General features: G+C 38.3%; 1 protein-coding gene across 1 annotated transcript in view; it reads right to left on the reverse strand.

Moving 5' to 3' along the window:
* The window catches only part of LOC109845994 (potassium channel KOR1-like), a 36,136-nt gene continuing 22,042 nt past the window's right edge, over window positions 345-14,438 (reverse strand). Inside the window, exons 7-13 of the mRNA XM_020415220.1 lie at window positions 10,160-10,258; window positions 9,570-9,791; window positions 9,303-9,491; window positions 1,974-2,049; window positions 1,572-1,866; window positions 1,305-1,429; window positions 345-656 (exon numbers count right to left, since the gene is read on the reverse strand). Of these exons, the coding sequence (XP_020270809.1) occupies window positions 409-656; window positions 1,305-1,429; window positions 1,572-1,866; window positions 1,974-2,049; window positions 9,303-9,491; window positions 9,570-9,791; window positions 10,160-10,258 (1,254 nt within the window). The 3' untranslated portion in view covers window positions 345-408. The remainder of the gene's footprint in view (window positions 657-1,304; window positions 1,430-1,571; window positions 1,867-1,973; window positions 2,050-9,302; window positions 9,492-9,569; window positions 9,792-10,159; window positions 10,259-14,438) is intronic.

Raw genomic sequence — 14,438 nt, forward strand, 5'->3', positions numbered from 1 at the left:
TTTTATTTGTTGTGATTTTTCTTACTTTCCTATTCTCAAACACAAGGTCTGGAAGGGCAAGAGTTCGATTTGATTGTTTCGAATCCCCAACATCATTATTCACACATTCCGTGCACAACGTTGACTCCATTAGAGACACACAGTTTTGTTTGTTTCATACCATGAAACTTCTGTTGAAAAAATAATTTAGGAAAATAAATGCACAATGGTGGGAACCATGAAGTTTACTGATACTGTAGTACAGAGAAAATACCTTTTATTTTATTTTTATTTGCACTCCCATAAGTTTATTTACAATGTGCACGAGCTTCTTACGTGCAAAGGTATGCTTTTGTATCCATACATGTAGAGGTAGATGTAGATGCAGATTATTGTAAATGACGTGTAAAATTAGGATCTTTGTATAAACTATACTGTAGTATCTTTATCGGTAACTAAGTAAAGTTTCTGATCATCAGAAATCATATCCGCATCAAATATCCTGCCTCCATCTTCCGAAAGAATGAATGTACCAGAGAATTCAAGCTTCTCTTGAGCAGATTGAATTAGAACATCTATCGTCTCTGGAACTCTTAGTACAATGCCAGATCTTTTCTTTTCCTCGGGGCCCCAAGGATGGAAGGGAAACACCGTGCATCTCCGTGGTTTCCTTTTATCTGCTCATTTGAAAGGAGAATTATCAGTATACTGCTAAGAATAAGATCTCACATTTCACTTATAACGATGTCTCACTTTGCGTACAGTTTTCTTATACGTTCTTGATTACTTTCAGCCTTGACTTAAATCATATCCTGATCTTCTACAGAGAACTTATCTTAATACCCTCAGGGAATTTAGCATATGAATCAAACCTGAGCTCGGACTTGTGGGGTTGGTGATTATATTAGGGCCTCTGTGTATTTTTTTGTTATTTTGCAGTTGATTGATGTTGCAAGTGTGGATATTTATTTATATCCTCACTTTTGTGTGTTGATGATATCATGTTGTAGCTATGGGAGACGTGTTGGTATTCCTGCGATATTGATTTTCTGGTGCTTCATGAAGTGTATGCCAGTCAATTTCTGTGCTTTATCCTTGTAATACTTTCTTTTGGATTGGGATCGATGTTTGTTTTTATTCTTTGCTTGTTGATCTATATTTCTATTATTTTCGTTTATTCCTCAGGGGGCCTATATTTTTGTGATTGTTGACTTTGTATGAGTAGTCGTGGGAGCGTCATTATTGAAAATGAACCACTAATCAATTAAGATATATAACTACAATTTCCCTCGTAAAGAAAGAATAAGAACAACGTGCCGACATACCTTGGATTTGTTGATCTTGTTTTCCAAGAAATTCGGAAAGCTCTTTAGATTTAGCTTCTTCCATCAGCCTTATCAAGGGCCTGCTTCCACTTCTTCGTGCTTCATCTAATGGTGTAGTACCCCATCTGTAATTTTTCAAATGATAATCAAGAACAAGCCAACATCATAAATAATTTTTATACACTGGCACATGGAGTAGCTACCAAAATATCGGTTTGTATGTTGATGTTAATAAAAACATTAGTCGATGAGAATTCGATATCTTACCTGGCCTTGGCAAAAACATTCGCTCCATTCTCTAAAAGAAGTTTTGCTGTAAAAAACATACCCTCTGCAGCAGCAATATGGAGAGGTGTCCGGTTATCATAATCTTTTGAATTTGGATCAACGCCGTAAGATAAAACTCTCCTCAGAAAATCTGAGTCCCCCTTTGAAACCGCAGCACAAAGTTGGCTACCGGGATCACTAAGGTTTAACTTTGCTCCATTTTCGAAGAGTATGGTAGCCACTTTGTCATGCCCATTTTTTATAGCCTCTATTAATGCTGTGTTCCCAGATTTATCTAATCAAAACAAGCATATGTATCAATATGAATGCAACATCATAACATTAGAAATGGATGATCATATATCCGAGGGGAGTTCCACTTGAAGTATCAAAAGATAGTACCTGAAATGTTAACATCCACATTTTGTTGAACAAGAAATAAAGTGATATCTTCGTATCCTCCTGATGCTGCTAGGTGCTGAAATGAGAAATAAGAGCCCAGTTAGGCGGCAAGATTGAGGTCATCTTTATGCACTTTGTCTTCAGTTTATCCAAGTTTGGGTCTAAATCAATCTTAAACATTTAGAGTGCCTTCAACTATATGTTTAAGCACTCTACAAGAATTTTTAGATTTTTTGATATCTCGCAACTGTGAATGCTGTGGGAGATCAATTGTAAGTGTTGGATGTGAAAGTCATGCATGCATGGTTTAAAATTTGCATACTCGGAAATCAAGCAGATAAATAAATGATTAGTAACAATCATGAAAAGGAACACGCTGAAACTAACAATAATTTTCAGGTCAAGACGACTACTAGTTAAAAAAGAGAGGAACCTTTAGATAATGCATATGACAAATCTCAAGCATCAACGGAAGTAATGAAGAACAAAGTGTTCGCGTAGGAATGAGGAAGGAAGGAAGGTCTTTATCTTTTAACTTTTCTCTTTTAACTGCAAAAAATTTCTGACTGCTAGGATGATATATGCAAGGACTACTCAATGAAACTGATGCAGTAAACATTTTCAGATTTTCACAGAAGATAGGTCCAAAATTCATTCTTCTGGTCTCCAAAAGAATGCTTCCAGATAATAAATGATTCATACAGGAGTTGCAAAATGGCCTATTATTGAACCATGGGGACCGAAATCTACAAAATGGCCTATTATTGAACCATAGGGACCGAAATCTATGTTGGAGATTATGGTTAAATCTGGAATAAAACAGTAAAAGTTGATGTGATGTAATTTTAAACTTTTTCAAGTAAACTGTTGTGCGTTTGTGAAACGCTGTGCTTAAAGTAATACTTGGCCTACTCCGGTGCAATGATCCCAAGGCCAAACTGCTTCCAGGAATAGCAGTACAGTACTCTGGTGTGCACCAACCCAGTACTGTCAAGATCTCCTCGATCTATAAGACCTTGCGGTCAATGCAAAGATCTCCTCGATCTCAGAACCTTTCGGTTCAAAACCTTTCGGTTTCAGGACAAGTTCCTTCGGGCACAGTTTCTGCAGCAGCAGCAACAACGTCAAGATCTCCTCGACCTGACGTTCGTTTTTTAAGTCCTCTCAAAGAGCTGCCCAAGGGGCACCAGCTCAAGAGTCACCCTCAATTAATGTGGCTGTTACAAATCATAATAGAAATTATGATTGTAATAACAATCCATTAAATTGATGTAAATACTATCGTAACTGCTGCGTGCATTAACTCCTAAATACGAGACAATTAATGGACGCGTTACTACAAAACGCAAGGGTCACGTCTCAGCAAATCAGGCGAACATCGTCTGTAGGACGAACCTCGTCGAACGGGCGAACCTCAACGAACGGGCGAACCTCGACGAACGAGCGAACCTCGTCGAACGGGCGAACCTTGTCAAACAGTCGAACCTCGTCGAACGAACGAACATCGTCGAACGAGCGAACCTCATCAAACGAGTGAACCTCGTCAAACAGAGGAGCATCATCTGATCTCGAGAACGCTAGGATCATATCCTCCGTGCGAAGTACAAAGTGCGCCTAACAAAGCGTCACTTAACGCCTCAGCCCGATTAGCCCCGAACCCCGGCCTATTGCCCCATGGCCCACGACCCACTATAACTTTTGAGGGATTAATTAAAATAAAACACTTGGTAGGCTTGCGTTGGCAAGCCTCGGATACAGATGGTACCTTTAAAACATCTACAACTTTTATTTTCGCTAAGCGCTAGCTACATTATGAAGAGTAATTGTAGTTAATATATATATTGTGTGTGTGTGTGTTAGATTTATATATATCATATATATATATATTATATATATAATTAATATATATATATATATACGTATATATAGTTATAGAGAGAGAGAGACGAGAGAGCAGAGAGAGGTATTAATGGGTATCCTTGTCATAGAGGGAGTTTCCTCCTATGACGCCTCTAAAACACATGATTGAGCGACATTAGGAGTGATCGCTCCGTTTGAACTTGTGATCTACATATTCTATAACCCCAACACACCAAGTTTGGGTGAAATCCCATCGTCGTTTGATCCTTATCCACTCATATCAATTTTAACAGTTTTGAATGCAATAGGAACTTTCACATGGCTCGATGGAGGAGTCAAACGCGACGGATTAAGCCCCAAAACTTGGTGTGTTGGGGTTTTAGAATGATGTAGTAGTTAAGTTCAACGGAGCCGATCACCATAATATCGCTCAATCATGTAATTTTAGAGGGTCATTGAGGAAATCTTCTCTCCTATGGACAAGGATACCTCATTAATCTCATATTATATATATATATAATATATATAGATATGATATATATATATATATTATAATATATATATATATATGATATTATATATTATATTATATGATATATATATATATATATGCGGAAAAGTATTTCTAAGTGTGGATTGCCTTATATATAAGCGTCACCTTAGGAACACTTTTTCCGGCATATATATGTATGCAATAACTTGTGTCACTTAAGAGTGGTAGCAAAAGTTATCACACAAACCTTTTAGTCACTTCATATTGTCTAGGGTCTTTGCATGAATTGATAATATTTTTGATATTAATAAATGGTGAGCTAGGAAGTTTGTGGATATGCAGGTTAACGTTATAGGAGTCTTACATATATATATATATATATTATATATATATTATATATATATATTATATTATATTATATATACTATATCATATTATATATATATATATAATATATATATATATTATATACTATATTAGTATATACTATATATATATTATATATGTTAGAGATGGAGCTCAGAAGCAGTTTCGGAAGCAGAACAGATTAGCGGTGACAGATTGGCGGTCGACCGCGTTCGTGCACAGATGGCACTGTGCGTCTGGATTAGTGGCGGTCGACCGCGACGGTTGACCGTAGAAGTTTCTGTTTTCGTGGCGGTCGACTGTCGCGGTCGACCGCAGGAGTTTCTGGACTCTACTGCTATTCTGGGATTGTGGGCGGTCGACCGCCGAAGCGGTTTTGGGCTGGGTCTGTTTTTCAGACCCGTTTCGTTTGGGTTTTCTATAAATACCCAAACTCGATTCTGGGGTTTGTAAGGCAAGTGTTTTGAGCTGTTGAAAGGAGTTTTCTTTGGGCTTCTATTCTAGGAGCAATTGGTGAGATCAAGAGTTGATTTGTTGAGGGTTTATGAGAGATTTGTAACCCTAGTTGTATCCCTTTGATTTCTAATAGTGAAAACTCCCCCCCTCTTTGCCCCGTGGACGTAGGCATCTCGCCGAACCACGTAAAATCTGGTGTTGATTGTGTTTGTGTTCTTGTTGGTGTGTTGGTTTATCTCTTTCGGCTATTTGGTTAGATCTCGGCATAGGGGTTTCTCCCTAACAATTGGTATCAGAGCTTCGGGAAATGTTTAGGCTTTTTTGGAGGTGTAGATCAGTTAGGAAGTTCATCTAGAGTTTCGATTGGTGATAAAGATGGAATCTTTATGGTAAAGTTTCTATCTTTTTCAAGTTGGATCTATTTCTTGTTTGTTCCGCAATAGTTTGGGTGCTTTGAATCTTTTTCAAGTTGGATCTATTTCTTGTTTGTTCCGCAATAGTTTGGGTGCTTTGAGATATATGGCCGAAAAAGATAAAAGTGTTCCGCAATAGTTTGGGTGCTTTGAGATATATGGCCGAAAAAGATAAAAGTGGGGAGGGTTCTTCTAGGGTGAAGGCCGTCTAAAGTTTGAATATACATTCTATAAAAATAGATGTGGAAAAGTTCAACAGCACAAATAATTTTGGACTTTGGCAATGTGAAGTCGTGGATGCGCTAAATGCGCAAAATCTGGAAGATACGTTAGAGTTGGACGGGAAACCGGCCGACATTGATGAAAAGGTTTGGAATAAAATGAATAGAACGGCGTGTGATGTGATTAGGTCTTGTCTTACTCAAGATCTAAAATATGATGTGATGAATGAGACTTCGGCAAAGAAGATTTGGGAGGTCCTAGAGGGCAAATATTTGACGAAAAGCGTCGAAAATCGTTTGCATTTGAAGAGGAGGCATTATCGCTTCCAATTGAAGAATGGGACATCCATTAGTGATCACATGAACCACTACACGAAGCTACTTGCAGATTTAGCGAATGTAGATGTCATTGTTGAAGATGAGGACAAAGCATTGTTGTTATTGAGTTCCTTGCCCGACGAGGAATATGAGACATTCGTCCTCACTCTTATTAATGGGAAGGCATCTCTTTCGTATAGTGAGGTCACCGCAGCTCTTGTGAATTATCAACTTCGTAAGAAGGACAAGGAGACTTCCATTGAGCCGATTGCGGGGGCATTGGTTGCAAGAGCTAGAAGTCCAAACCGTGATAGGAGGTCGTAGTCTAGAGGGGGGCATCCTGCAGTTGGTAGGAATCAGTGTGCCTTTTGTAGAGAGGATGAACATTGGAAAGCCGAATGTCCAAAATTGCTAGCCGGGAAGAATAAGGGAAAAGCTATTCAAGCTTCAGAGGTGAATGTTGCCAATGCTAGTGGTGACGTTTCTGATTTAGATTCTTCAGGCTATTTGTGCCCAGCTCTTCCGTCAGTTGGTGTTGCTGACTCCACCGAGTGGATGTTGTATTCAGGTGCTACTTACCACATATACCCTATGAGGGATTGGTTCTCCAGCTTTCAGGAGTTGAAAAGAGGGGATGTTGTTCTTATGGGTAATGATCATAGATGCCCTATTAGTGGTATTGGTACCGTTCAGATTCGGACGAGTGATGGCATGATTCGGGAGTTGGTTGATGTGAGGTCGTTCCTCAGCCGAGGAAGAACATTATTTCACTTGGGGTATTGGAGGCAGCAGGCTATAGGGTGACCTTGGCGGATTCTCGCTTGAAGGTTACATTGGGGTCCATGATTGTGATGAAGGGCGTCAGGAGGAGTAACTTATATTATCTGCTTGGGAGCACGGTGATTGATAGAGCGCTGACGACTTCTTTGGCTAGACTGTGGCATTGTTTGGTGCTGGGATATATTATTGGTTATGCCGTGCACAGATTGTTGAGGAGTGCTATGACCTACAGATTGAAGTCCTGTGAGCACATTGGGATGAGCGAGAAGACCGAGGTGGAGTTCAGCACTTCTATCCACCGATCGAGGGGTCTTATTGGAGGTGTTCAGTCAGGCATTGGGGGGCCTTCCATGTATGCATCATTAGGAGGTAATCGTTATTTTGTTTCCTATGTTGGGGATTGTACTAGGCATTTATGGGTTGCAACCAAGTCCCGTTGGTATGAATCCCTAGTAGTCCGCAACAGTTGGAGGAGGTGTATTGACAGAAAGGTTACCCGTCGTACTAGTTCTAGTAGGGGTTCTTTCTTGCATTGGTGCCGAGCTCATGGTAGTTGGAGACACTTCAGAGGGGAGGAGACAGTGGGGTGACGTGATGAGATGGATGATTTAGTGGTCCGTTCTTTTCTTGAGGAGGATCGACGTTGGTTGTCGAGCAGTGGATTTGGTATTCGGGCTTCGACACGATTGGGCTATCTTATGAGGTTACCGACTGCTGCGTGTAGAGTTGTTAGATCTGATGGAGCTGCTTCAGATTTTGGTCGGCGTCGGATATTTGGCTACCCAGCACTTGGTCACATCGTTGATGTGAGATTGGATCCGATTGCGCATTTGGGATTCAGGAGTTCATTCGGCTATCAGTTGGGAGCTTCTGATTTTGGTCTGGGAAGGTTTGTCACTTTGGACTCTTTGCAGGTAGAGAGTATTGATCAGATCAGAGGGATACCGTAATGGGTGGAGAGTGATGCTACTCCACATCGGGTGGAGCTTATTCCACATACTCTAGGTCATTTTGCATTAGATGGGATTCCGGCTGAGGTGACACAGTTTGGGGATCAGATTGTTCAGGATGCAGATGACGAGTTGGTAGATCCGTGTGCAGCTGGTGGATATAGCTTGGATATGGCCATTGGTTCACCTCAGGTGGAGGTGTTTGGATCATTTCAGTATGGGGCCGTTGGTGATGCTATCAGTCGCGCATTGGATGTTGGTATTGGTGAAGAGTTGAAGACTCTTCTTTTGCATTAAGGGCCTTTGGAGGCCATTGGGTGAACTACGTGAAGGCTTGATTCCTTGGAGAGGATACGTAGGCAGTCAGTTATGATGTAGCCGATTTGGTGAGTAGACAAGTTGTTTTGGGGTGAGTGTTCGCACTCCCGTTTGGGTCTCGAGATGTTGTGGATGGGGTCCGTTGTCATGAGTCCGTTGCCATGGCGTACTGGATGCAATAAGTGAGGCATTTGTTTGGTTGGTGTCGGCTCAGTTTGGAAGAATCTTCGCCGAGGTGGAGATTTGTAGAAATGGCAGGAAGAAGCAGTTATGGAAGCAGACAGATTGGCGGTCGACCGCTGCGGTCGACCGCGTTCGTGCACAGGAGGCTCTGGGCGTTTGGACCCGCGGCGCGTTCGACCACCATAAGTTTCTGTTTTCGGACACGCGGTCGATGCCGCCGGTCGCCACGCAAGGAGTTTCTGGACTCGTACTGCCTAGTTCTAGGATTGTGGGCGGTCGACCGTGGCGGTCGTACCGCGATGGATCGCGGTCGGACCGTCGCGCGTCGACCGCCGAAGCCGGTTTTGGGCTGGCCGTCTGGTTTCCAGACCCGTTTCGTTTGGGTTTTCTATAATACTCAAACTCTATTCTGGCGTTTTTGTAACGGGCTAAGCTGTTGGAGCTTGAAAGGGTTTTCTTTGGGCTTCTATTCTAGGAGCAATGTGCGTGAGGTTGCATTTGATTGCACGGGTTTTATGAGGTAGCATTTGTTAACCCTAGTTGTATCCCATGATTTCTATAGTGAAAACTCCCCCTCCTTGCCCCGTGCGACGTGGCCATCTCGCCGAACACGTTAAAATCAGCCAGGTGTCATTGATTGTGTTTGTGCTCTTGTTGGTGTGTCTGGACTGTTATTCTTTCGGCTATTGCGTGGATCTCGGTCATAGGGCCGTTTCTCCCCAACACACACACACACACACACACCACACATATAATATATATATTATATATATATATATATATATATATATATATATATATATATATTGAAAACTCATTTTGGAAAGCGGTTTTGACAAAAAAATCCAACAATCTATACGATAATTAGGAGGGAATGTGCCTTTAAGTATATGATATTCTTTGAACAATATAGTGGAATATGATTAAACTAACAAAGCGCAATTCATAGCTGTATTCTATCAGAATCATACCAAAGGAGTGCGCCCATCATAATCAGTCTTTTTGGGGTCAGCCCCAGCACGAATCAGACCTTTTAGGTGACCAAAATCTCCATGAAAAGCAGCACTATTTACTCTTAATGCAAGCTCGGCTTCTTGCTTAGCGACATGGAATATGATATCAGACTCAAGTTGCTTGACACGAGTATCGGATTCATCACCCTGAGATAAATCAAAGAAATCATGTAAATAAGAATTAATCAACATGATATTAAAAAGTGAAGTTTATATACAATATACCTCTAGAAGGTTGTTTAGAACTGTTCGTCCATCCACAAAGTATATTTGTAGGATATTGGAGAAGAGTTGCTTATCTATTCGTAAGAGCCTGCAGAGTTCACAAACACGTATAGTATAGGGCTGAGGAATGTTGCATAAGATAGCAATGTCTCCGAATGAGTGATTAGATTCCAACTTTGTTACAGTTTCCTCAGTTCCATCTTCAGCAGTCCCAACAGCTTCCTACAATGAAAAATTGATGCATCTCACGGAATGAAAAAATAATAATGATGACATTTAGCTTAACCATGAGAAAACATTTAGAATTTTAACTGCAACAAGATCTAGCTATTTGCTCCTTAATCATCCAAACAGGCCTAAAATGGAGAAATATTATACTAAAAACCATATAAGAAACTGGCAAATCAAATTGTCAACCAGCTGAAAGTTCAAAGCCAGTTCCTTAAGGCATGTATTTACTTATCTAGTAGTGTCCACGCATACGTATATGCATGATGTTTGTATACATAAGTTAATTATTCTCCGAGGCCGTAAGGTAATTATTCTCCGAGGCCTAGAAATATAGAAATAATGAGATATTGAAACAATACCAGAACACCATGGCAGATGAAATAAACTTGATCTACTGCATCGCCTTGTCCCATAACCACTTCACCAGGAAGAAAAAACTCCTCTTGCAGTCTGATGACCTGCAGAGTTAAAAAAACCATTGTTTGTGCATGTAATTGTTACACATTGCTAAAATAAACACACATGATCAAGAAATATATAGCCAAGAAAAAAAAGTAATACACTTACTTCAGAAGTGGAAAGTGTTAGAACGTTGTCGTATAACATCTCTTGTTTGATTAATAACAAACTCTCATTTGCTATTGATATGTTTGTGAGATAATATATTTTAGGTGTAAACATGTACAAATAAGTTATGGTTCAAAATGATGTAAAAGTCAACACGAACATTGATTTCAGCTTTTGAACCATCGATGGTCACGAGGCACCGTCGATGGTCAAGTCAAGTCATTGATGAATTATAGAAAAGAATTGGAGAAACAGAAACCAGAAATTGGATCATCGATGGTCTACAGTCGACCATCTATGATCGAAAGGACCATCGATGGACTACAATCAAAAATCACATAAATTCATAAACCAAAATTTGCATAATTAATGGACTACAGTCAACTATCAATGATCATCAATGAACCATCAATGATCGTGACCCACCATCGATGGCTGCGACACGTTTTGGCAGATTTTTAGATTTAATGTTAGTCGTTCATCAATATCTTTGATCTCCTATATTGATTCTGATTAGGGTATCTCCATCCTATTCTATCAAGGTTTACGAGGAGTTGGAGATCATATTAAAAAAAAAAAGGACAACAAGAAGAGAAAGAGGCAACTACATAAAAAGAGATCTTATTCTAGTGTTTGTGAGAGAGTTTGATTTGAGAATTCAATCCCTGGAGCCTCATTCAACTTCTTCTCAGTACGCTCATCATCGAAGGGTAATTTCAGCAAGAAGAAGTGACTTCAGCATCGATTCTTCATGAATCTTCATCGTCATTAGTTTGTTTAAAGGGACGTAAGGTTTGTTCTAGTTGTGCTTGGATTGTTTTGGGTTGGTTTTATGTTTTAAACTTGTAAGTTTGATAACGTACTCAAGTTGGAGTAATTGAGGGTTGGCGTACTCAAGCCAGGTCAATTGAGGGTGTGGTTAGTTAGGGCTAAGTTTCTTTTGATTATTGTGAAGAGTTAACTTAGACAACTAGTTTCAGGTAGATTCTATGGTGGAGTCTTTGAAGCCTACTGAATCGAGTTATGATTCTGGTGAACTTTGGTCATAGTAAGGAAGGCCTTCACGAGAAGAAAGAGTTGACGTAGAATCTTCATCCGAACTGCTATAAAAATCTCATGTACTTCTGTGTTTGTTTGCTTTTAGTTTTTCGCAGATTATGTTTCCGCTGCTTATTCTGAGTTAGTCGAAAAATTATAGCAATCATATTCACCCCTCTCTAAGCTTGCATCCTAGTTCTAACAAGTAATATCAGAGCCACATTATCCATATTTAGGTATCACAACTTCGGGTAGAGATGTCAAGCTTTATCATCACTTCAGCCTTTCTTAAAGGACACGCCATCACTTGCCCCCACTTTTTGACGGCACCAATTATACTTTTTAGAAAGCATACATGAATTTTTTTATTATCTACTAAATTTGTTATTTGGCAGTGTCTCGAACATGGGTATTATAATCCTACTGAGGAGATAGGAGGAGTTATTACTGAAATTGCTATGGATAAATGGACTCCTCAACAAAAAAAAATTATAATTTGAAAGCTATGAATGCTTTATATTTCTCTCTTACTGCTAAAAATTTTAATTGTGTCTCTAATTGTACTAACACGTAGAAAATTTGGAAGACACTGTAAACTACTCATGAGGAAACTTCGCAGGCAAAGAAAACAAAGCTTACAATGCTGGTGAGTAAATATGAGAACTTTAAGATGAAGGCCTTGGAGAGCATATGGGAAATGTTCAACTGATTCACTGATATTGTGAACAAGTCTAAAGCTTTAGAGAAGAAGTACGATAATAAGGAACAATGCAAAAAAGTACTTTGTTCTCTATCTCGTGATTGGGAAAACAAAGGTAACAGCTATTCATGAACTTCAAAAATTTTCTAATCTATCTTTTGATGATCTTGTAGGTAATCTTATCACATACAAAATCAGACTAAAAGAGAGAAGATGTCTTAGAAGAAGATTCAAAGAAGAAGTCGTTAGCCTTACGAGCAAAGAAGGAGAAATCTCAATCAAAGAAGAAGATGGATTCCAACTCGAGTTCAGAAGATGAAGACGATCAGTCTGTGCTTATTACAAAAGGATTAAACTGTTTTCTTAAGTCGAAGAAATGATAGAAATATTTTCAGAAAAGACAGAATTAGTTTACGAAGTAGGTAAATATTAATTCCTCATGTGATTTAAAACTGAACCCATCTGTTATCGTTGTAAAAAAACCAGGTCATTACAAGAAACAATACCCTTTGAACAGAAAGAAAAAGAAGAAGGAAGGTAAAAGTCTCAAAGTTACAAACTGGGATATGACAATTGAGAATAAATCTAGAAATGAGTCCAGTCAAGATGACAAACAAGCGAACAAGTGTCTTATATGGAGAGGTGCATTGTTTTTAGGTACAAACTAGAGTTACTCAAGTGGTTCTGATGTTGAGTATTCAGATGGAGAGGTATATTCTTCTTATGATGAGCTTTATTTTAAGTATAAGGAGATGTTAATTTATTTGAAAAATATAGCTCAAAAATATGAAGAAATTAAAAAAGATGAATACAAACATGAAGAAAGAAAATAAATTTTCATCAAAAAAGTTGAATTTTCCTATTCAAATGTGAATTTAATTGATTCAACCTCTTTTGAGTGCATGCAGTGTTTTGAATTATAAAATCAAATCTCCTATACATCTAAAAAATTTGATAATATTTATTGTGAAAAAGGAAAATTAGTTGCTAAAATAGATGAGCTATTCTGTGATTTATCATCTGAACAATTAAGTTTGAAACTCAATGCACAACAATTATTTCGAAAACGAATAACTAAAGTCCAAAATTAGTGATTTGGAAAAGGTCATGAAGAAATTTTCTTTGGGTTCAAAAGATCTTAACACGGTCCTTTCCAATCAACGATTTGCAAAAACTAAAACTGAACTTGATTATTTATATTCTGAAAAAGCATAAAAAGTTTCAGCCTACTTTTGTTAATAGTAATAATCTTGACTTTTTGATCATTTTTCCAATAATACTTATTATTCTATATGCTATTTATGTGGAAGAATCGGACACGTTTCAATGAGCTGTTGTATGAGATATAGGATTAAAATAGTCAAACAGATTTGGATACCGGAAGCCTTATTGCTAAACAACATGGACCTATGTGGATAGGTCATAATTTTCTGCCTTTATGTAGACTTGCAGGTAGACCGAGGATTGAGGCGATACACGATGGTTGCTTAAAGATTCAGGTTATCAAATCCAATCATTAGTCTGTGTTATGAGAAGATATATGTCTGATATATTTTTATATATTATCTTCTCATACATGTAAGTTTCCTAACTTTATATATATTTATAGTTTTGCATCTTAAATAAATAAAACAAAGAGGGACCATCGATGGCCGTGGTGACACCATTGATGGTCCATCATCGATGGGCACATTTAAAAGGATAGTTTATTTTTCTTTACTTTTTACTTTTATCCTTTTTATCTCTTCTCTCCAAAAATCTTTGAATTTTTTAATCTTGTGGTGGTTTTTGTTGCTTTTTGATTGCTATTATCATCATCATCAATTTCATCTTTTTGAATCAAATCAAATAAAAAAGGTAACTTTCTAGACCCTAAATCTTCAATTTTGATTTTTCTTGCCGTTTTTACTTATTTTTTTATAGTATTTCTTATGTGGATGGATGTTGAATAAGTATTAGACTAGTTTAGATCATTGATTGTTGAGTTATGTATTAGTTTTAGATGATTTGGGGTAAAAACTGCTCGGTTTCAGTTCATAGACCATCAATGGTCGAAGAACATCATTGATGGTGTATGACCCATCGATAAGTGTTAGGAAACTATCGATGGTATATAGGCTAAAGCTGTTGTTTTTGGATCCTATTTCACTTTTTACTCAAAATATTTTTTGGTTCTAAACTATTTTATTTGTATTATCTATACTAATACATGTTTATTTGACTTTGTGGAGAATATCATTCAGCAAAATAGCTCGATCTTCACAATATTCATCTCAATAGTTGCGTGAGAAGTAGTAGAAGCTGCATATCATATATGAGAGAGGGATAGATGA

The sequence above is a fragment of the Asparagus officinalis genome, chromosome 6 (genome assembly GCF_001876935.1).
Source record: "Asparagus officinalis chromosome 6, Aspof.V1, whole genome shotgun sequence".
NCBI lineage: Eukaryota > Viridiplantae > Streptophyta > Magnoliopsida > Asparagales > Asparagaceae > Asparagus > Asparagus officinalis.